The sequence below is a fragment of the Fusarium redolens genome (genome assembly GCF_020744475.1).
Source record: "Fusarium redolens strain MPI-CAGE-AT-0023 chromosome Unknown BKA55scaffold_3, whole genome shotgun sequence".
Lineage (NCBI taxonomy): Eukaryota > Fungi > Ascomycota > Sordariomycetes > Hypocreales > Nectriaceae > Fusarium > Fusarium redolens.
In genome coordinates, this window is record NW_025763666.1 from 2,850,428 (window position 1) to 2,872,613 (window position 22,186).

The 22,186-nt window shown below is 47.7% G+C and overlaps 11 protein-coding genes across 11 annotated transcripts; 7 read left to right on the forward strand and 4 right to left on the reverse strand.

Moving 5' to 3' along the window:
* Positions 1-251: 251 nt before the first annotated feature.
* On the reverse strand, positions 252-1,475 carry BKA55DRAFT_719163 (uncharacterized protein; the record flags this gene model as incomplete). The annotated part of the gene is made up of 1 exon (XM_046200956.1): positions 252-1,475. One exon carries the CDS (start codon positions 1,473-1,475, stop codon positions 252-254), a length of 1,224 nt encoding a protein of 407 aa, XP_046054340.1.
* Positions 1,476-2,312: 837 nt separating this feature from the next.
* BKA55DRAFT_559269 (uncharacterized protein) lies at positions 2,313-3,043 on the forward strand. Its single transcript, XM_046191948.1, has one exon. It carries the CDS (start codon positions 2,326-2,328, stop codon positions 3,001-3,003), a length of 678 nt encoding a protein of 225 aa, XP_046054341.1. The 5' UTR covers positions 2,313-2,325; the 3' UTR covers positions 3,004-3,043.
* A 62-nt stretch (positions 3,044-3,105) lies between these two features.
* Positions 3,106-4,602, reverse strand: BKA55DRAFT_559270 (uncharacterized protein). The gene has a single exon (XM_046191949.1). It carries the CDS (start codon positions 4,494-4,496, stop codon positions 3,192-3,194), a length of 1,305 nt encoding a protein of 434 aa, XP_046054342.1. The 5' UTR covers positions 4,497-4,602; the 3' UTR covers positions 3,106-3,191.
* Positions 4,603-7,306: 2,704 nt separating this feature from the next.
* Positions 7,307-8,842, reverse strand: BKA55DRAFT_686078 (putative endo xylanase; the record flags this gene model as incomplete). Its single annotated transcript, XM_046198893.1, has 1 exon — positions 7,307-8,842. One exon carries the CDS (start codon positions 8,840-8,842, stop codon positions 7,307-7,309), a length of 1,536 nt encoding a protein of 511 aa, XP_046054343.1.
* Positions 8,843-9,818: 976 nt separating this feature from the next.
* Positions 9,819-11,365, reverse strand: BKA55DRAFT_590837 (uncharacterized protein; the record flags this gene model as incomplete). Its single annotated transcript, XM_046195149.1, has 2 exons — positions 9,819-9,902; positions 9,953-11,365. 2 exons carry the CDS (start codon positions 11,363-11,365, stop codon positions 9,819-9,821), a joined length of 1,497 nt encoding a protein of 498 aa, XP_046054344.1.
* Positions 11,366-13,065: 1,700 nt separating this feature from the next.
* Positions 13,066-15,234, forward strand: BKA55DRAFT_559278 (uncharacterized protein). Its single transcript, XM_046191950.1, has 7 exons — positions 13,066-13,160; positions 13,225-13,239; positions 13,312-13,467; positions 13,539-13,921; positions 13,968-14,583; positions 14,638-14,833; positions 14,880-15,234. Exons 1-7 carry the CDS (start codon positions 13,124-13,126, stop codon positions 15,139-15,141), a joined length of 1,665 nt encoding a protein of 554 aa, XP_046054345.1. The 5' UTR covers positions 13,066-13,123; the 3' UTR covers positions 15,142-15,234.
* Positions 15,235-15,590: 356 nt separating this feature from the next.
* Positions 15,591-16,290, forward strand: BKA55DRAFT_559279 (uncharacterized protein). The gene has a single exon (XM_046191951.1). The coding sequence runs from the start codon at positions 15,752-15,754 to the stop codon at positions 16,163-16,165; it is 414 nt and encodes a 137-aa protein (XP_046054346.1). The 5' UTR covers positions 15,591-15,751; the 3' UTR covers positions 16,166-16,290.
* A 622-nt stretch (positions 16,291-16,912) lies between these two features.
* BKA55DRAFT_503430 (uncharacterized protein) lies at positions 16,913-18,068 on the forward strand (the record flags this gene model as incomplete). The annotated part of the gene is made up of 3 exons (XM_046187009.1): positions 16,913-16,957; positions 17,005-17,289; positions 17,343-18,068. 3 exons carry the CDS (start codon positions 16,913-16,915, stop codon positions 18,066-18,068), a joined length of 1,056 nt encoding a protein of 351 aa, XP_046054347.1.
* A 252-nt stretch (positions 18,069-18,320) lies between these two features.
* Positions 18,321-19,501, forward strand: BKA55DRAFT_559281 (uncharacterized protein). The gene is made up of 2 exons (XM_046191952.1): positions 18,321-18,724; positions 18,774-19,501. The coding sequence occupies exons 1-2, from the start codon at positions 18,442-18,444 to the stop codon at positions 19,172-19,174; spliced, it is 684 nt and encodes a 227-aa protein (XP_046054348.1). The 5' UTR covers positions 18,321-18,441; the 3' UTR covers positions 19,175-19,501.
* Positions 19,502-19,849: 348 nt separating this feature from the next.
* On the forward strand, positions 19,850-20,240 carry BKA55DRAFT_535537 (uncharacterized protein; the record flags this gene model as incomplete). The annotated part of the gene is made up of 2 exons (XM_046189715.1): positions 19,850-20,113; positions 20,166-20,240. The coding sequence occupies 2 exons, from the start codon at positions 19,850-19,852 to the stop codon at positions 20,238-20,240; spliced, it is 339 nt and encodes a 112-aa protein (XP_046054349.1).
* Positions 20,241-21,009: 769 nt separating this feature from the next.
* Positions 21,010-21,681, forward strand: BKA55DRAFT_503310 (uncharacterized protein; the record flags this gene model as incomplete). The annotated part of the gene is made up of 1 exon (XM_046186999.1): positions 21,010-21,681. One exon carries the CDS (start codon positions 21,010-21,012, stop codon positions 21,679-21,681), a length of 672 nt encoding a protein of 223 aa, XP_046054350.1.
* Positions 21,682-22,186: the final 505 nt, after the last annotated feature.

Sequence of the window (22,186 nt, forward strand, 5' to 3'; positions counted from 1 at the left end):
TCTGAGGGTTGGGAATACGCACAAATGCACAAACGCTTAACTGTGTGTTGATTAGGGGGTAAGTACAGTCTATTTATTAATAGCCTGGAAAAGGTGCTGCAGTGAGTTACAGTTGAAGTAGCTGGATAAACGAGCTGTCAGGATGATAAATGAAAGATGCATATGAATACACTTCGTTACTATCTCTTGCTGTCCCAGTACTACACCTTGTTTCCATTCGTCCAAGAACTCATAAACCCAAGTCACCTCTTTTAATTACCACCAACAAACTGTCCCACCATCTCATCCAAATCAACAGAGTAAAGCCAATCAATATCAAAAGGCTTAGTCTCAACATCAGCCTGCTTAGGCATCCTCCTCTTGTTAATCTCATTGTTCAACTCAATGATCTTGTCAACACGCTCCTGTCTTCCCTTCTGCCATCGCTCAAGAGCATCACTAATACCCTCACTGTACTTCCCCTTCAGCTGACCAAGAACGCCAGCAAAGGTGTAAACATCCTCGAATGCCTGATTCACACCCTGACCGGCGGTGGGAGGAATGGCATGGGCTGCGTCGCCGAGAATAGCGACTCGACCGTGCTTGTCACTTGATGCCCAAGTCTCAAGCTTGGGGAGAAGATAAAACGGCCAAAGGTTGACCCTGTCAGGTGAAATCTCTGAGGTGGAGTTTGCGACGATGGCGGGGAAATCCTCGTTTCCTTCGCGCAAAAAGTCAACGCACCACGTCTTATCAGAGTTCATAGCCTTCCAAGCATCACGACCTGGATCTTCACCAACAAACATCTTCTGCTTTCCAATAAGAACTTCCGAACCATCTGCCAACTGCGGTGCAATGACGAAAGCGCCGCGCTTGTCGTGCATGAAAGTAGCTGGTAGCTTATACTCATTGTTCTCTAGCTTGAGTTGCTTCGCAGGAACAGCAGCTGTGACTCCAATCATGTTCGTGAACTTTGGTTCAAGTTCCGGATGGAGATACTTTCTCACACGAGAGTGAATGCCATCCGCGCCGACAAGAAGACTAGCCGTCTCTTCACTCCCATCTGTAAAGCGCCACGTAACGCTATCCTCTGTCTCACTAACAATACTCTCAAACTTTCTCCCATACTCAACCTTGATACCCGCCTCACGAACAAGATCAAGAAGAATGTTAATGAGTTCGAAGCGATAAACACGAATACCAGAGTAACCGTATTTATCTTTATTGCCAAACTCAAAAACGTCAACGAGTTTATCGTCTTGGGAGTAAAAGTACAAGTCCTGGAATTTGTAGGACTTGGGGAGCATGCGTTCAAAGACACCGAGCTTGTCGAGGGCGCGGAGGGAGTTGGGGGATAGCATGATTGCACCGCCGATGTCGAGGGGGGCACTTTGTTGTTCGTAGGCGATAGACTCTATGCCTTGTTGGTGAAGGGCGAGGGCTAGGGCGAGACCTGAGAGGCCTGCTCCGATGATGGCGACTTTAGGGAATGACATGTTGTTGTTGTATAAAAAGAAGAATAGAGATAGAGATAGAGATTGAAGTTGAAGATGTATATAGTGAAGTGATGTTTTGTTATGGTGTTCTAAGAGAGGGCAGGAGTGTTGGTATGATTGATGAGTTTCTGATCATTGCCACCTCGCCCATGGCCTCCTATATATACACAACCCCCTCAACCACCCTCCTCCCCAATCCTCTCACCATCCTCAAATTAAACTCTCCTCATCCTCCGGTAATTTGCTCAGCGTCGGTCTTTTCCTAAAAATCCCTTCATTCTCACACAATCGTGCCGCTCACATCCGTCTCAACCAATTATCTTTGTCAAAACCCCTCACGTATCGGCCGAGTCAATCCATCCGGCCGATAACGCATCCTTTCTCGGCCGGCTTACAGTCAGCACAGCCTCTTCCTTAGGCTAACAACCTCTCTGGATTGACTAATAGACCCTTTGATAGGCTAGATCGCTTATTCATGCGCCCGCCCTAATGCAGAATCATTCTCGGACTCGTTAGTGCTGATTTCTAAGCTGTGGCGCGGTTTTCGCATAGCCGTACCAACCGCCCGGCCGAGAATACCGGGACCGAATGTCTCGGCCGGGTGTGGAGGGAGGAATGGAAAGGGGATTTGCTATAAAGGCTAAGGATGCGACACGCAGTTGGTTTTACTCATCAATTCACTCACATTCATATTCATCTTCTGCAAGCAACCTTTGCAAACGATTTCTATACCTCTCTGTGTCATACTATCAGCGCCTCATCACCATCATCCTTGCTTGGCATCTGTGATCTACGCAGATCTACCCCACTCAACACCAACTACCGCTTCTCCACCAAAAACCACTTCAAGATGCACTTCCTCTTCATTGGCGGAACAGGCCGCAACGGGTCCTTGGCTGTCCAAGAAGCTCTCTCTCGAGGCCACACAGTCACTGCCCTTGTCCGCAACACAAACTCCGCCAAACTCCCCTCTCATTCCAACCTCACCCTCGTTCAGGGTACACCAACTTCAGAGTCAGACATCGTCAAGGCTCTTACAACTCCTCAACCTCCCCAAGTAGTCATCTCAGCTCTCGCCCAAGTCAGAGTTACAGAGTCGCCTTTCGCAGCTCTTCACCCTGATACCACACCCGATTTCATGGCTGTTAGCATGCGCGCTCTCCTCGCTGCTATCGCCCAAACAAACATCTCCCCAAAGATTGTTGTGAACTCAGCACAAGGTGCTGGCTCATCGTGGCGCTCGATGAATCTTCCTGGCAAGATGATCTTTAGCCATGGAAGCATGGGTATTGGCCTCAAGGATCATAACGAAGTTGACCGTATGGTACGAGAGAGTGGTTTGACTTTTGTTCTTTCTCGACCGGTTATGCTTGCGGAGGGTGAGGCTCAGCCTGTTAAGGTCTGGCCTGATGATGGAAAGGGCTGTGCTTGGATGCCCAAGATTACTAGGGGGACTGTTGGGAAGTGGCTGGTTGATGCAGCTGAGAGCAGTGAGTGGGATGGACAGTCACCTGTCCTTAGCAACTAAAACGTTGAGACAAATCTTCGGAGGCATTAGTTCGTTTGGGGTTGTTTCTTGGTTTCCGTTATGATTCCTAGTTCATTTTATAGACAGTTCTTAGCATAAATCCTATATTCTTTTCAATTTTGGCCCCGAAACTTCCACAAGCTAGCATCGTCACATTTCCAAAGTGCTCAAGAAACATGGCTCTATTGTTAGTCTGCTCTGAAAAGCTGGCTTCGGGACCAGCGACTTGGTCTCACAAACCCAGCCGGCGTCTTCTCCGCCAAACAAACCTCTTCATGGCCCTCACGTTCCTCTGCATCTATAAGCCGCATTCCCGCAACTTCCTCATTCTTTAGCAGCATGGGCACTTCACCTGGGTTCCCCTTCGTCCACTTCTCCCAAGTCATAATACCAAGTTTCTCGTCTGGCATCCATTCTGCACTGTTACTCCAAGGTACAGGCAGTCTTGAACCTGAGTTCAGTATTCTCCATGGTCGTCCCCCAGCCAACATGTAGATCCATTTTCTCTGCGTCATATACGTCTCGTGGTACAAACGTATATAGACAAGCTGCATTTTCCACCTCTCCCCCTCTATCTCCTCTTTCACGAGATGTTTGGTAGTTGGAAATGCCCAAGTTGTCGTCCGCCCTCTTTTTATGTGGCAGCGCAACAGCGTCGTGTATATATCCAGCTTGTAAGAGCTCAACGGCGCCACTGACCCCAAGACGGTTATATCTGCATCAGCGGTGTCTGGCAGCTCAACTACAAGCTGCAGAGCCGGAATGATGGAATTCCAGAGTGACCACTGGTCCTGCCGGTGTCTCTCTAAGCACGGTGTCTTGTTCTGCATGCCCACGCAAGGAATATGAAGGCTCCGAAGATTTGGTAGTGCGGTGGGGTGAAAACACTCATCTGAGTCCCAAGTGCCAAACAGTGCATCGCATAGAGAGCTCATATCGATGTGGACATGGTGCATACGGGGCAGCAGGGAGCGCAAATCCTCGCAAAGATGTATAGAGTCGTCTTCAGGTCCATCGATATCATTCATATCCGACGTCCCCAAAGCAAGCTCTAGACTAGTGCAACTTGGTGGAATGCTTCTCAGAATGATCGAAACAATTGACTTTTTAATCCAACAAAACGGGACCCGGTGATGGCGCGCGACAGAGAGAGACCGAAGATTGTTCATACGCGGAATGACATGCGTCGCCAATTGAAGGAATCGATTTTGAGCTTCGTTGAAAGCACTTCCCGGTAATTCGCCCGGTCGACTTATGTAGAGGGTTAAAGATCGTGTCAGAGAAGAAACGGCCCGCCGATTATGACATGCTGTGAAGAGATCCAACTGAGGGCCACAAAATAACACTAGGTCTTTATAGAGGAAGCGAAGAGCAACATCATGCCATTCTTGGTTGACAATTAGACACGAAATGACGGTGGGTCTCTGATTGTCGAAAGGGCTGATGCTCTCAAACACCTTGCTGAGAAGTTCGGGCGGGAGGGTGTTGGCCATTGGATAGAGGTTTATTGTTATCAAAGAAAAGAGTAAAGAAGTATCAAAGAGTAAGGTAACAGAAAGAGAGAATGGGTACGTGTTAGGATTTGTCGTGGAAGATTAGTTCAATTACAACTGGGCTGTGCTGAGCATCCATGCGTGTCTGTCCTATTGGCATGATCGGATGATGGCCCAATCGATCAACGTGGCTGAGTCAGGCTGACGCTCAAAAAGTTGGTCAGCTTTATTTTACGCAATACACCGAGGCTGTCATCGAATTACTGTGTGCCTCGTCCAAGGCTTGCCGCTAAGCTTCTATTATTGACGACCCCATCATTTTGATATGTACATTGCAACTTTGGCGTCTTCTGTGAGGCTTTGGGGAAATCATTTCATTGTATCAAATTGCTATTTAACTATCACTGTTGATCTAATTGCTTGCTTAATCAACGTCTACTTAGGATTGTCTGTTCTGGCGCTCATGTGTGATTTCTCCTAAACTGCATATGCGTGACTCAATAGCTCCGCCACTTGAGAGTAACACGCATCGTGATCTGGGGAAATATTCCGGTAATCAACTAAGACGAATGTCAAACTTCTTGATGACAACATGCCCGCCGCTCTTCTTGGTCGCAAAGTTGAAGAGGCCATGTCGAGTACCAGTGAACCAAACCCCGCCCTGCTTCGTAACATGCTCCTGTCCAAGCTTAACAAAAGTCTTGCCATCCGTGCTACCATGCAGTACCCACCTGCCGGTCATACCCACCTACCGGTCAGCGAAAAAAAGAATTCCCCATACAAAATGTCAAACTTCACTTGCACAGTCCTTGGCCAAAATTGAAGTTATTTACATGGAACAGATTGTGTCTTACTGAGAGTTTCATGCTGTTTCATATTGGCATATTCATTTGTATTTTACACAAGCAGTTTGGTCGCATGACACTAGTGTAAAATTTCTCAAATGTCTCCTTCATCACCCAGCCTCCCCAAAATTTCATCAAACTTTTATCTATAGCAGCTTCCTTTAATCGCCTTGAAAATGCCTCAACAGCCTTATACAGAGAATGATGTCATTGAAGCTATACTGGATGTTACAGATAATCACCTCTCGCAGCACCAGGCCGCCCAGAAGCATGGAATGCCCCAAACCACTCTGTCTGACCGACTAAGAGGCCTACCGTCAAAGTCCGAGGCCACCCAACCTGCCCAGTTGTTATACAAATCCCAAGAGGCTAGATTAGTTACATGGATACTTCGACAAGAGGCATTGGGCTATGCTCCTTCCCACAGTCAAGTTCGCGCCACGGTAGCTGCCCTGTTGAGACAGCAGGGCCGGGAAAGGCCTATCGGTGTACACTGGCTAGCCAGGTTTATTAAACGCCATCCAGAGATCAATACGAAGGTAGGAAAACGCCAGGAAGCTGCAAGGTTTAATTCTTTTACCCCGATGGCCGTCAATTGGTACTTTGATATCCGGGAGAGCGAATATGGCTGGATCAAGCCTGAGAACACGGTTAATGTTGACGAGGGCGGTATCATGGCTGGATTTGGTGAGTACTGACCACTTCTGATACAAGACTTACCGATAAATTGCAAATCTAGGTTTGGATTCCTTGGTAATTGGCAGTAGCGATTCCAGGAGGAAGGCCTTCCTCAAAGGCTCGCAGTCCCGCACTTGGACTAGTTTTATCGAAGCCGTCACTGCAGATGGCCGTCTTCTAAAGCCGGGAATTATCTTCAAGGGCAAAGAACTTCAGAAGCAGTGGTTCATTGATGAGTTTAACAAGATCGCCGACTGGTATTATATCACGTCCGATAACGGCTGGACAGACAACCATATCGCGCTCGAGTGGCTCAAAGAGGTTTATCTGCCCCAAACCCAGCCAGCAGATGAGTCTGATGCAAGGCTCATCATATTAGATGGCCATGGGAGCCATGTATCTGTGGGTGTCTACCTGTTCTCGATCAGAAATACCGCTGACTGAAAATCCAGGATGAGTGGATGGCCACGTGTTTTTTGAATAACGTGTATTGCTGTTACCTGCCTGCACATTGCTCTCATGGCCTACAGCCACTGGATAATGGTGTTTTCAACGCATCCAAGGCTGCATATCGAAAAGAGCTCCAAAAACTGGCAAGCCTGACGGATTCTGCGCCCGTGGATAAGGTCAACTTCATTAAGGCCTATGCCAAAGCCAGGGAAGTGGGTATGACGAAGAAAAACATCCTTTCAGGCTGGAGAGTAACTGGGAACTGGCCGATTTCACGACGGAAAGCGCTCATACATGCCGAAATCCAACCAGACAAGAAGGAAACGACGCCTGGATCAGACGGCCACAGAGACGGGCAAGTCGACTCTGATAATACGCCAAAGACCAGCCGTCACATCAGAGACCTGGGGAAGAACAAGAGCCCCTCTACCAGAAGGAGGTATTCTGTGATATCAAAAGGATTTGAAGCACAAGAGTCAAAGATCGCGTCCCTAAGCTCAAGAGTGGCCAGTTTAGAGGAGGAAGTCGGCCGGTTGAGTAGAGGCAAGAAGAGAAAGGCGATACCGAACCCCATTAAGAAATTTATGACGCTAGCAGAGGCTCTAGCGACTAGTGACACCATTTCAGAGCCAAACGAAGCAATTGAAGAGGTGGATGTTATTGAGGATGTGATCGAGGTGGGAGGGATGGAAGAAGATGAGAGGTCAAATTCAGGGAAGGAAGAATTAGGTGTCGTACGCACCCGCACAGGCCGAGAGGTTAAAAGGCCTAGAAAATATTAAAATAGATTCAATTTTGATCTGAATTCTAGAGATAAACTTATTTTTACTATTTTTATTACGGTTTTCCCATGAGGTTAAAAAAGTGCATTATGTATGGGGGATTTTTTTTTTCGCTGACCGGTAGGTGGGTATGACCGGCAGGTGGGTACTGCATGGTATAAAAGAAGGTTGAGTGATTAGGGGACACCGTTGAGATTTGGCAGCGCAGCCAGATCTTTCCACCGGAGATAGACCTGCTTGTAATGACTTTACCTTTAGAGACAGTGACAAAGTTATTAGAAGGATCCATTTCAGAATTGTCAACCATTTGGAGTGTTGTTGAACCACCATCTTTGGCGATTCCGATCCAGCCAGCATCATATCTTAGTGACGCCAGACCCGCACGATCCCCGTCTGCCATGGAGGAATAGTCAAGCTCAATCGTGACATTAGACTGCGGGCCAAGAATGCTATGCGTCAGTGTGTTCTGCGCTGAGAAGAAGTCATCAGTGACAGTAGCTGTATGCAATATCAGCCCTTCTGGTCCAGTGGTCCATTTCTCGTTGTTCGGATCATGGTTCCACTCGAAACGAGGTGGGAGTTTTGATCCCTTGAACTCGAATGCTCCTTCAACAGGTTCGACATTTCGTCTTGGTAATGGATAATTGTAAGAACTCTTCCAGTTGCCGTTACTGTCAATATCAACATTGGGCCAGCCCTCCTCATCCCATTCCAGGGGTGCAACAACAGGGAACCGTCCGCTTGTTCCGAGCTCCACAAAGGCCATGTACCAATAGTCACCTTCGGGTGTCTCGACGAAAGCACCTTGATGAGGCGATCCACTACCCTCGATAGGCTTTCCGTTGTTCTTGAGTACACGGTGCCACGAGTGATACGGGCCCCAGACATCAACACTGGACTTGACAATGATCTGACCTCTGCCGACACCTGGGTTCGTCAACCAAAGGAAGTAAGTACCGTTGATCTTGTAGAAGCGAGAACCTTCGATGTATCCGAGCTCCTCGTTAGATTTGAAGACAGACTCTTTCTTCTCAACTTGTAGGTAGTCGTCTAGTTTCGAGATCCAAGTCTGAGACTCGGCACCGTTGGGAGTCCATTGTCCAGACGAGACGTAGATAGTGTCATCATCATCGATGAGAAGACCGGCATCGTACAAGCAATAATTCGAGATAGTCGATGCTTTCGTCCAGGGCCCTTCAATCTTGGGGGCAGTGTAAACGTAGGTCTTTCCATTCTTCTGGATGCAGCCGAGCCAGTAGAACTTCTTCTGTGATTTGTGGTATCGAAGTGAAGAAGCGTACACTCCACCGTTGTACACCCTTCCTTTTGTCAAGTTGAACTTGGGGTCGTTGAAGTCGAAGGATGGAATGGAATGGGAGAGGTATTCCCAATTGACTAGGTCATAGGACCTCAAGATAGGGGCACCTGGGGAGTAGTGGAAGGTCGAAGTGGAGTAGTAGTACGCATCATCAACGCGGATCAAATCAACATCGGGTAGGTCTTGAAAGATAGAGGGCTGGTTGAAAGTCTCAGCAGCGGCTGGCAGCTGGAAGAGCGCAACTGCGACGATGAGAGCGGAAATGAGCATCATCTCGAAGAAAGAGACAAGCAGACAAAGTGAATTGGTTGTGATGAGGATGCAAGCTCCGTAGGAATAAACAAGAGCCTTTATTTATAATTCTATGAACCAGATCAAAACACATACTTACACTTACATTTACACTTGCAGTGTTCCATCAAATATGGTCTGATATCAATATTAGCCGGCGACCAGGGTCAGGTTACTAAACCTAGGGTAAGGTTGGTAGGGTAAGGAGAAGCGTATCAATGAACGATTATAGAGTGTGCGATGATCTTCACTACCCGGGCCAGTGTATATCTATCTCGCTGATAGCTGCTGTGCGATTAGTAAACCCCAGACTGGGGATGGAAGGGTTAAAGTCGACGACACCATTATCTGGATAAAAGAAGGGAGGTGGAGTTGATGGCCGTCAAGCGCACAAACATCTCATTAAAATAGCAAACAAGGTTATTCATAACCTCAAAGCGAATACTTAAGAGCCCTATATGCAAGATCTGTGAAGGCTAATTAGCAATGATCACATAATAGACAAGTAGGCGGATAGGAGGAGAGTAATGTGATATCAGATACCTTGCACAAAGGCACGGGCAGTATTCCGGCTTCTCTTTCAGCCTGATCCTTACAACGAACTGGATGTAATCTTTCCAGGAGCCCATTACTTGTATGGTTTTTCTCCGCTGAAGTGTAGTGCGGGTGTTAACATGGGGTGCGTCATTTGATGCTTCTATGTTAGTGGGCTACCTGGTGGGATGCCCGGGGCTGTCAAGAGGGACAGGGATGTTATTAATATAGCTGTCGTCACGACCTTGCTAATCAGGCTCTGGCAGTATCGGGACGTTCGGCTGGTCGTCATTGTGAAGAGGTAGGCAGCTGAGTGTAACAAGGGCTGGGAGACGGCTCATAAAAATCACATTCTTTGTAGATTATACAACGTAAAATTAAATCCTATTGTGTACTATTATGATACTAAGCATAGTTATCCCGACTATTTGGCTTCAAGAATGATTCTCCTGTAGGTAGCGAGAGGCTTCTCTGTCGCATCGCGGAGAGCAAGAATAATGTGCATAGTCTACATGCAAGTTAGCATCTATTCGTATTGTCATTGAAGAGTTGACTTACATCGTTCAGACTCTTGGCAGTCTCCAGCTTCACCGCGCTGCCATCATCATTGATGCTTGTGATGTTGACATTCGGGCTCTTGGGCGTCAAGATTGGCTTCATCTTTAACGAAGGGTCGAAGCCTTCCAGGCCTCGTCCGTATGCGCCACCAGGCTCGCGGTAGTGGAACCAATCGTATTTGAGCTCATCACCATCGGGATCCCAGCTGTCTGAAGCATCGAGAATAACGCTGCCGCCAGGCTTGTACTTGAGCTTCAACGGGGCAGTACCACAAGAGCCGTTGACGATGGCGACAGGCTGATGGTTGTTCTCGGAGTACTTAGAGTTGACAGTCCACTTCATACGAGCAGCAAAGTCGAATTGGTAATCTTGTCTCCATCTCCAGATAGTTGCAAACTTGCTGGTAAAGGCCTTGCCGTTGGCACCAACGACGTAGTCGCTTGTATCTGCGTAGACGCGCGACTGGTTCGTATGGTCGAGGAGGGTATAACGACCGCCCCAGCTACCCCACTCAGGATGGTTTACATCGCCCAAACCATTCTGGACAAGAGGCAAGAAAGCGGGTGTGTCGCCCTCCATGATGAAAGACCAGTTGAGGTAATGGGATCCCAGAGGACCGAGGCGAATGTTCTTCTCGAGCCAGTCATTGGAGACAATGCTAGAGTCTGGGCCGCCATGATCGAAATTACGGTACTCTTCGCCTGAGATACCATTCCATGCTGCGACAGTGTATTCGCTGAAGCCGTGGAGGGAGACAACGTAGAAGAGTTGAGGGTAACGAAGGCGGATCCAGATGCCGGTATCGTCCTGGTCAGAGATGGCGTAAACGCGTAGTTTCTCGACAAACGCGTCAACGGCATCTTCACTTCGGGTGCGGGAAACATGCTGAAGAGCCTCGGCCAAAATCGCAGATCCTCCCCAAACAGAAACTGTCAGAGGATCGTCGACGCTCGCCTTGTCAGCAGCCTTGACAAGCGCTTTCGCACCGTCGCTCAGACTCATGTTGAGTGATTTTCGTCCATAGACAGGATGACCCTTGTGAACTCGGTCGAGAAGATACTTGTACGAAGGATAAGGCGCGTGAGATGGAACATTGGCGTTAAGGTTTTTCACAACCTTCTTATAACCATCCAAAACGCCAACGACAGACTCATAGTCAATCTTATCAGGCATCCACGTCGAAGTCGTCACAGATATGCCCTGAATGTCGATCTCATTGGCGTAGGTCAACAACCGAACCAGACTCATCTGATCATCAGGCTCATTGCTTATATCCGTGAGTACAAACAATCTGTGCTTATGCTCCGTGCGCGAAGTCGAACACTGCCTGCCATGACTGGGAGCAGCCCGCGCGAAAGGAAGCGCAGTGAAGAGGGCGAAAGCGCCGACAAATTGAGAGAACATGTTTGGCATGGTGTAGTTCAGCGCCAGTGAAGCATTGAAGTCCATTGTGAGGAAAAGCTTGTCTTTATAGACTGCCGATCAGCAACTGGTGATAAATCATGACATTTGCTTCTCTGAGATTTTGGGTGGTTAGAGTTGCTGAATGGGGTAACTTCGTTACGATTGTGCGCTAAGAATTTGCTTAATTCTTCAAGTTTAAGCACCATCCCCAGACTAGACGTCATGACAGGGTTTGACTCCACATTCGATGGAGTGGTCGATGAACCGATGATTTGGAACGGTCGAGGGAATTTTGAGAGAAAATGCGGGGGAGAGAACGTTGACCGGTAGATGAAGACATGGGGGTGTTCAAAACTGCCTAATTTGGCCATAGTCCATTGCCTGGATCTCCAAACTATCTCGTGCTTTGCTGAAATATCGGTAGTGATGCCGTAATAGTGGTTCATTGGCTGACCGGTACGGATAGAAATATTGTCTTTATCCTTTGTTAGGCTGCTTGCCTAGAAAGCCAAGGCGAGGCTAAGTCTTCAACGGAACATGTCCCGATCTTCAATGTCACAATGAAGCATACCTTGTCAACCCCATATGGTCATGGCATAAACGGCCCGATAGAAAGGATTTTAACGTGCGGAAAGACCTGGGGTACTTCTCCACAGTCGGTCAATCTCGGCCAAGACGAGCTTTATTTTGGCGTCTTCGCTGACAGGTAGACAGCTTATGATCGTTGTTTACATGGATACACCCTGGTGCGTCCGTAGAGCCCATTGAGCATGCGGTTACAGACACAATCAAATCTAGAATCGTTCCACTCGATCCTACCAGAAACAACAGATACCACACAAGGTCTCTGATGATCAGATGTGATCTCAGTCAAGGTATTAAGAGATAAACACAGGCCAATGTGAGAAGCGGCAACAGGGCTATCGCTGCCTTTTCTCCTCTCAAGAAATCCAGCAGACCATGGATTGCCGGGTCGAAGTCTGAGTGTCCTAGGGCACCAATTGCACCCCTCTGGGTCCAGTATAGCTTCTCTAGACCAGAGCGTGTGGGTGTTACTTCAAGGCCTTGTTAGCTAACAAGCGTGGAGATAGTGTGTATCAGTACAAAAAGACAGAAAGTGCTCTGTCAATACAGTTCGTATTTTCGTGGCAGACAATGCGTGAGCATAGCTGTCGTAAGGAAGCAAAAGATTGGGAAGCCTGTTGAGCAGCGTCTAGATATCCCCTGCTTAAAGTCGCCTCCATTGCTTGGTCCAGGACAGGACTTTGACTGAGTTCTGATAGCAGGCGACGAGCTAGCAGATAGAATCCCCTCCCATGGCTGGATTCTGATGTTGGCAGATCGTGGAAGCTTTTGGGTAGAAGTTTATATATATATCCTCATCACCTGTGTTAGCAGCCTAAAGTTTAACCTTATGGCCGGCAATCATCTAAGTAGCTGATATTGGCAGAGAACAATTTCGTGCTTCACCCACCACTGAAAACTTCATGTGGCCCTCATCGTCCCTTATAGCAGCCTGAAAGACGCGCAGCCTGAAATATTCCAAGATTGGCATTTTATTTTAGTTAATAAAAATACTTTCTATAGTTCTTGAGACAGTAAGTCTTCATGCAATGAGTGAGCATCCAGATTTAACCTAGCGTCGATTGATTACCGTTTCGGGAATGTATCGGCGACGATTTGCCAACCCCGCTCCTAACATCAGATGTCGCCGATTCCTACTCCGTTCTTCCATGAGATCAAATACACTAGTCAAGCTGCAACAGCATGCCAGTACCTAAAAACCCATGTTCAGAATGCAAAAGTAAGAAACAGGCTCATCGGACAGCCGCATCACTAATGCTTATTGACCATTTTGACCATTTTAGGCAAGCATCTCAAATGTCGGTCCACTTCAGTCGAAAGACCCTGAAAGCATGAAAAAAACGAGCGTGAAGTCTAACTCAAGGTCCTAGGTGCTGGTGATGAGGCTGTATGTACACGATGTCTCAAGAAAGGACTAGAGTGTGTCCGATTGGGGCGAAATCGGCAATTCAGACATGGCTCTTCGGCAAAATACGATGCCAAGTTCTCAGGATCTCAGAGCTGGGTGAATAGTAGTGCCAAAGAGTGTAAGGAATCATCCGTTCTCGAAGATATTCAGATGATGTGCTTGGATAATAGAGAACTAATTGTGCACTAGTCCGTCTACAAACAAGCTCTCGACGCTCAACTCAGAGAATCGCCTTGGCAGACGAGGCTTCATCGTCGACAACCACGAGGAGCGGTCCCCATTTAGAAGATGGCCAAACTTCGAGTGGGCCTCTTAGCCTTGGACCAGAAGGTTCATCCTATTTCCATCCAGCAACTAGCCAGCCACCTGTCCGTGAGCAGCTACCACAAGGTCCAGCTATTCCGTCTTTCCAAGTCCAGCCATCTCAACACCCTTTAGCACTATCTCAACGTGGTCCATCTTGGGGCGGCCTGTTACATGCCCTCGAACCACCGCATCAAAGAGATCTGCCATTAGAAGGCGTTCAAGAAGCATGCCTCTTACGATACTTCATCGAGGAGTTGTCACATTGGGTGGGTTCCGCAACACTAACTCGGAATGTTGATGCTGACTTTCCAGTTCGATCTAGTTGATCCGCAGAGGCGATATCAACTCGTCGTTCCAGAGCGAGCTCGGCGATATCCCCCACTGCTCAATGCTATCCTGGCAATGTCAGCACGGCATTTATGCCGCGTCGAAAAGTACAAGACACTCCGAGGAATTGTATATCGCGGCCAACCATTACCGAATCTCAGTTCACATTCGGCAGTTGAGTACATGCTCAAGTGCATTCCCGTTCTTAAAGACTTCCATACCACGGAAGATGGAGAAACTCGAGAGTTAATCGTCACAACAGCCGTCATCCTACGTCACTTTGAAGAGCTTGATGACGAAGAAGATGATGATCCAGCTCTCGATACACGGATAGACGAAGGTGTAAACTTCCTTGCTATCTTGAACGCTGTTTTACGAAGTCTAACATCAGATGATCTTATTAACCGTCGAGAGCTACTCATCGCTTCTTACTGGGTTGCTTTGCGACAAGAAGTATACTATGCTCTTCGAAAAGGATACCCTGCGCAGATGGTTGAACCACCTGCTGAGTGGTCAGATATATCGCCAGCGAATAGGATCGTCTTCCATACGAGTCAGGTTACTAAGTGGCTGTTTGACGATAAGTCGGAGAGTGGATGGCGTGGGTAGTCTCCCAGCTCTTACAAGGTTCACTTGCTAATGACTCGATGCGCAGACAAACTCAAAGAGCAGGAGGAATACCTCGACCAATATGTGACCGGCCGTTTTGAACCTATTCTCTATCGACCACCAGACCGTGTCTTGGGAGAAGTGTTCCCAACGATGTGGTATGCTTCACCGATCGCCCTCACAGGCATGCAACACATGATGATAGCAAAGATGATTCTCACCGCAGAGTCACCTCTCCTCTCGTAAGCCGTCCCCTACCTTCCTCACCACCTCCACTAACTCGCTAAGACGAGCCGAGGATGTCCGCGCCGCATACCGCAAAGCCGAAGGCGAAGTGCGAAACCTAGTCCTCCAAGTCTGTGGCACCGCGGTCCAACATCCCGATACTCAACCTGGTCTAGTAAATGCCATTCTAGCTATTCAAATGTACGGGAGTTATTTCACTGATCCATGGGAACAAGAAGCACTCAAGAAGACGGTCGAGATGTTTAAGGGCTGTCAGGCTTGGCCGTTGCCTAAAGCGTTGAAAGAGCGATATTGTAAGTCATAGCGGGTTTGCTCGGATCAGGTTGAGTCTCATTGGTTAGAGAAGAAGTCATGTCGTATTCGCTGATATCCCCCCTGTGCGTTCTGTTGTGTTGATACACCCTTTCGGAAATTTGAAGGGAAGGCTTTCAACCAACCATTTAACATGAAAGGTCGGTTGCCTGTGACATGTTACATCCTCGTCGCAACTCCTTCCAATAGTGAAAGAATGCAGCTTATTGCAGTTGACTTGCAGCCTCATTCTTCCATAAGCGACCTGCCCATCTTGGAGCAGCCACTACGGTAATAGGCCAATGGACTTACATGAAATCATGCGACCGATGATCGTGCCCCTTTCCGCTTGCAAATGCAGAGTTTTCATCGCAACAATAATCACCTGTCTTTCTCGTGTTATGGATGTAAGCTTAGAATAGAGACCCATCCTACTATGTTGTGGAGAGGCATTTACGTATAATGACATCTGATCCAGAGCCTCTGGTGCATTAATCTGCCACTTCCATGTATAAAAAAGTCCAGACATTTCTAATCTTTCTGTGCCAACTTCCATCTCAACTCATCCTCATCCGAACTCTTCCAAGTCTAACCTTCTTCCTAAAGAGATTGACTAAGCTATCATGCTTCTTCAGCACTTCTCCAGCGCTCTGAGCTCACTTGCTCTCGTTGGGCACTCCCTCAGCGCCACCGTACCCAATGTCACTGACACATCATCCTTCGAACTCTCCCCCAACATCACCTTAGCAGAAAACGACATGTCCATCCAATCCGGCTGCGACCAAGGCCATTTCCCAGACAATCAAAAAGAGAAATGGGATTTCCTCCAAGTCATAACTCCCTATATCCCACGAGTAGGCATTCGTATCGACAGAACAGATGCCGCGAATGCAGCGCTTACGTCCTCGGCTACCCTGGCGATGGATGTGCGAACTTCTATAACTGCGAGTGGTCTAAGTCTCAGGAAGTTTGTGTTGATGTCAAGAAGATGCGATCGCACTGGAAGGGTCCTGGAGGGAAAGTATGTTATACGCTGAAGATGACTGAGCATTCGGGCTGTGTTGCTAAGGATGGGTATCCTGCTATTGGGAGGGTGTATTTGCCTACCAAGGTCAAGTGCACTTGGTGAGGGTTGGACTTCCACGGAATTTTGGGAATGTATATATTTGGGCATATTTGAGGATTGTGGTAGTGCCTAAACCTAGGCAACAAGAATTACTACAGGAGGGAATGGGCCGAGGCCATCGGCCTAATCCTTAGGCCCGCCATAGTAAAACATACGACGATGGATGATTTCTTCAACTACGTAGAGTTCTATTTCAGTCAACATATTCCAGTGTGACCATTGACGGTCTATTTTGGTGATCGCAACGAAGTATCATTCCGACTTCTCTGTAGGAGGCCATCGAATCAAATTCGGCAATCTTGGGCGTTCTCGCCAAGGCCTGCCTACTTGGGCTAGCTCACAAGAATCTCTATTACCTGATCGAGCATCTCAAGCCGCGGCTTTTCCTGATACGGTAGCTGGGCGCGAAATATCGGCGACACATCCTCGAATAAGTAATCTTGAATTCGTCTGAAATGATAATGTCTATGAAGACGAGGTATTCGGAGATAGTTCGCAAGATGAGTATAAACTCTTATAGGATGGGTGTAAAGAGGAGAGTTAGATAGGTATAAAGAGGTGATTTCTTCTTCCATATTCTCACCATTCTCAACATCCTCACTCAACCCAGCCCAACAAAGTCGTCTCCCAACCTTTTCTATTGCTCTCACCTTACACCATGTCTCAAACACTCAATATCGCGGTTGTTGGCCTTGGCCGCATGGTAAACATTCCTTTCTACTTCACATCTATTTTACTTATTATAACCAGGGCAAGCGACACGTCCACACTCTGTTGTATAGGGTACCTCGCGCTCGAGTTGTCGCAGTATGCAGCTCAATGGAGCACGAAGTCAAGTGGGCTCAGGAGAGCGAAGAGTACAAGGAGTTCAACATCTCTGTCTATGACAACTACGATGAGATGCTCAATCATTCTGGACTTCAAGCTGTCTGGATATCTACCAGTACCGATGTGCACTCCAGCCAGTCTCTTGCTGCCATTGACAAGGGACTGCATGTCCTTTGCGAGAAACCTTTGAGCACTGACATGACCGAGGTATGTGTCGCCCATTTGTTTTATACTGAGACTTTGCTGACCCCCCGTGACAGGCTCAGACTGTCGTTGACGCAGCGAAGAAGAATCCTCAGCTCAAGATCATGGCTGGCTTCTCTCGTCGATTTGACGCTTCTTATCGTGATGCAGCTCACAAGATCTACAACGACAAAGCTATCGGCGAACCTTTCATGGTTCGATCCAATACTTGTGATCTACTCGACGAAACTGGCTTCTTCGTTCGCTATGCCTCTCGCAACGGCGGCATTTTCGTGGACTGCGCAATCCACGACATCGACTTGTCACTCTGGTACCTCGGTAATCCTATCCCCAAAGCATGCTGGGCAACCGGTACTCTCCAGCACCACCCTGAGCTCAAAGACCTCAACGACGTCGACAATGCAGTCGGCGTAGTCGAATTCTGGGGCGGCAAAATCGCTTACTTCTACTGCTCTCGAACTCAAGCCCACGGTCACGATGTCTGTACCGAAATCACTGGAAAGACTGGCAAGATCTCGGTTAATGTTGTTCCCAAGGCTAACAATGTGGTTCTTGCGGACAAGCTTGGAATTCGTCATGAAGTCCAGCCTGAATATTGGCAGCGATTTGAAGATGCTTTTGCGCTGGAGGCCAATGAGTTTACGGATGCGGTATTGAAGGACAAACCTGTGCCTTTGCCTATTGAGGGCGGTATGCAGGTCATGAACATTGGCCGGGCGCTTCAGCATGCGCTGCTGAGTGGGAACTTGGTCAAGTTTAATGAGCAGGGCAGATGGGAGTAGATAATGGCTGAAGCATAAAATTATGCACATTGAACTGCTAGATGGGAGGTATTTAGACGATCCATACGAAGTAGGGGAGTAGCAATTAAATTTCCTCGGAAAGTAGGAAACTTGGTAGCACCTATGATATGATAGTGAAATGCATGATAGATCATTGGATTGAGAGCATGTGATTTCATGCTATTCCCAGCCACATTTATGCACAATAATGCAGCTGGTCGCATGATGCATTTACTCCCGACCAATCAAAAAGTGGATATTTACCCACCTACGAGCATGAATTATCCACCCGAAAATTAACGCGCTTCTTATCTCTCAACCTGAAATCTTCACTTCACCTCACTCCCGTCGCTCAAATCACTCATACCTCAAAATGGGCATCTTCCGCTTGGCCAGAAAAACAGTCTTCACGGGCTTGTTGGGCACATCCACAGCCGCCGCGTACCTCGCTTCTCAAAACCCCGTCATCTCCCCGCTCCCCGCCAACGACCCCATCTGGTCTTCTCGACTCTTCAGAAGGGCTAATCCAAACGGTAACCCTACTACTCAAGATGTCGTCATCAAGCGCATTCCCTTCAGCAAGATTCGTCCCGAGTTGCTTCAGAATAACAGTGACTTGACTCTTGAGTTCTGTCGTGGAGTTTGGAGCGGTTGGGGTAAGTAACCCTTACCTCAGATGAGTTGAGTTATCGCTCACCGATTTAGGCTTCGCTATTCAGCGTCGATATGCTGATTTCAAGCACCGAGGTCCCGAGACTGAACAGCAGCTCTGGGATAGCGAGCAACTCGCCACAAGCACCTACGACAAAGGCGCCATTATCACGGATCATTTCGAAGTCGTCGAGAAGACTCCTACTTCCATCACCGTGCGCTGCGGCGACTCACCGCGCAACCAACCTCTTCGCCCGTCTGATGGTCTTTTCCAGATCAGCGCTACTATCGACAAGGCGCATGAGGAGGTTGAGCTGAGGCTCAAGAGCGTTTTGTTCTCTAGTGAGGGTAAGGTTGCGGGGAACAAGGGACCTATGCCTCCATGGGTGACGGAGCTGCATCAGTGGTATGCGCGAATCTGGGCTGAGACTGGTTCTTGGAGACTTCTTAAGTGATGGATGTTATGAGTTATGATATACCATGTAGATCGTGGACAGTTTGCTGAGCAGCTGTTGACGGAATGAATGAATTTCTCTATCAAATACAAGACGTTTTTTTATGTGGAATTATTTTTTTTCTCTTGGGGCTTTAGTCAAAAGGCGATCTGGCTCGATGCTGTGGAAGCTTATAATGGTATAAGCATTGGATATCATGTCCAGAAAGAACCATCAGTCACGACATTCGTTCAGACTTTTCGTCATACGATGAGCCCCGCTCAGTTCACTGTGCGAGTCTGTGTACCCTAAAAGGCCACGAGATCCAAGAGAGAGCATTAATGCTAGAACTTTGGAGGGCATAAAGCTTCGTTGCAGGTTCGGCATCGAATAACAATTGGCGAAGGCCAGCTATAAGGCTCATGTAGGCGACGGATTAAGAATAGCGCACTGTGGTGTGCTGTGGATTTTGTGCGAGCTACCATGTGCCAATAGAACCTCAGACTGTCTTAGTCAGCTTGAGGCAAGTAAAGTTTTTGCGACTTTGTATCTCGCTCGAGAATCTTCGCTGACATATCACGCCGAAGCTTCGTCTCTCATCCTTATAATCCTTCAATCCTGCACCAAAAAGCCCAACCCCTTTCATAGTTTCTCTCCATCCACCTTCAAAAGATCATCATCAACAACACCACCAAAATGCCTCTCATCGACGCCAACACCCCACCAACCTCCACCGACACTCACTACGTCGTCTACTTCGCTTCAGGCGAGCCCTCATGGTGTCCCGACTGTCGCGATGCACTCCCCGCCTTGGATGCTGTCTTTGGCGGCGCTTCTGATCCTACTGCTTACATTGTCCGTGTGGGTTCGCGTGAGGAGTGGAGAGGTACTCCTAAGAACAAGTATCGCAGTGCGCCTTATAACATCAATGGCGTTCCTACTGTCGTCAAGGTCAAGAATGTAAGTTGCATGACTGGGTTTAATGGGGGATGCGAACTAATGGGATATTTAGGGAAAGGAAGTTGGAAGACTGGGCGATAAAGAGAGTCAAGTTGAATCTTCTCTCCGCAAGCTTGTGAACCAGTGAGCATAGAGCTTTCTATCAGAGTGAAGCACCGTTGGCTTCGAGATCGAGACTGAACTTACATTGTCGGACCCTACTAAAGACTGGTCCTTGTTGCGATATCTGAGTGTCCACCAAGCTCATGTTTCGGAAGAGCACCAATATGCAGCTCTACATAAACCGAAAGCTGAAAATAAAAATGGATAAATGACAGATTTCTTCTTGAACACGTTTTCTAATTATCCAGAGATAATTTGATGTGATTCTAGTTATCATTTTACTTGTGAAGTCGCTCACTTCGTGGGTATACTTTCTATTAAGTCACTCTGGTTACTCTTCGAGCCAATATTTCAAGTCGGATAAAAGACATGCTCAATATATTATCTTCATTTATCTCGAAGAAATGCCATAAGCCTCTTCAGATAATCAATAACTTGAGGGCCGCGTGGCTAAAATTAATATGTAGATCGATGTCGCTTGGGTTTGAGCGTACCATCGAAATCAGTCAATTCAATACGAATAACCTCATTTCCAACTATCTTGGGAAAGGGCGCTACGAAAGTCCTTAAATCAGTCATCTTGCTATAGAGCGCATGAATTCATGAGGCTGTCGAAATCCGATACCGGATCATGATGAATCACATACGGATTAGGTGATCATCCATGATACTTCCAGAACCAGATCGTGCGAGTCACACTTAACACTTCTGCTTCTGTTTGTTACCTCTAACTCATAATCCTCATTTATTTCTCTCAACTAGAGATATAAGAGTCAAGCGCAATAACGGACCCAATGGCAAGCACCGGACTCCAAGCCAAGCTTCGTGCACTTCCTGTTCTAGAAGGAGCATCGTACCCAAAAACAGAATTCGCTTCGTTCCCCGAAACCCCTCACCAAGCATTCGACACATGGCTCGACGAAGCTATCACAGCAAATGTCCCAGAACCTCACGCCGTCACGCTCTCAACAGTCGATGAACAAGGCCACCCCGATGCCCGCGTTCTAATCCTCAAAAACGTCGATCACCGCGGCTGGCACTTCGCCATAAAAGCCAACAGCCCCAAAGGCCGACAAATCTCAGCAAACAATAACGTCGCTCTCACCTTCTACTGGCCCAAAATCGGACGACAAATCCGTCTACGAGGAAAAGCAAATGCTCTGTCTAGAAGTGAGTGTGATCAGGATTGGACGGCTCGATCGGCTATGGCCAAGATCACTGCCAAGGTGTCGAGGCAGAGCGAACCACTTAATGACCCGCATGAACTGGAAGCCAAGATGGCGGAAGCCGTTAAAAGTCATAAGATTGAGGGACAAGAGCCAAGTTCTGAGGGATGGATGGTTTATGCGGTTGCTCCGCAGACGGTTGAGTTCTGGCAAGCTTCTAGTGATCGTCTGCATCAGCGATTGAGCTACAATTGGGATCTTGCGCAAAGCACATGGAACAAAGAAGCTCTTTGGCCATAAACCGCTTCATCCATACAACACATCAATCTTGATCTTGACTCATAGGGGAATAGTCTATCTATACGTGCATATACGCCGGGTATAACACGATTCACTCCCCTTGCTCATATTAGCGGGCTTACGCGTCCTCTACCATCGCCCAGAGTCTAGACCCAAGCCTCAACAAGCTACTCTTATAAAACACATCCAACTTCGGATCTTGACGTGCCGTTTATGAAATCACAAAAAAAAAGACGCAAATGTGAAAAAAGGGAGGTCGGTAGTTAGCTCAACGGGGCAGTGCAACAATGCGGCAGTGCCTGATCGCCAAAATGTTAATCACGGCATTGCCCGCTGGGCTGTGTTTTTTGTAATTTGACAAGATAATACTATTTTTTCAGAAAAGGAGAAAGTCAATTTGCTGAGGAATAAGTCATGAAGATACATCAGTCGAATGTCTCGCCAAGTTCCATATTGCACATCAATGACCACATTCCAAATAGTCCCTCTTGCCATTCGGAACTCG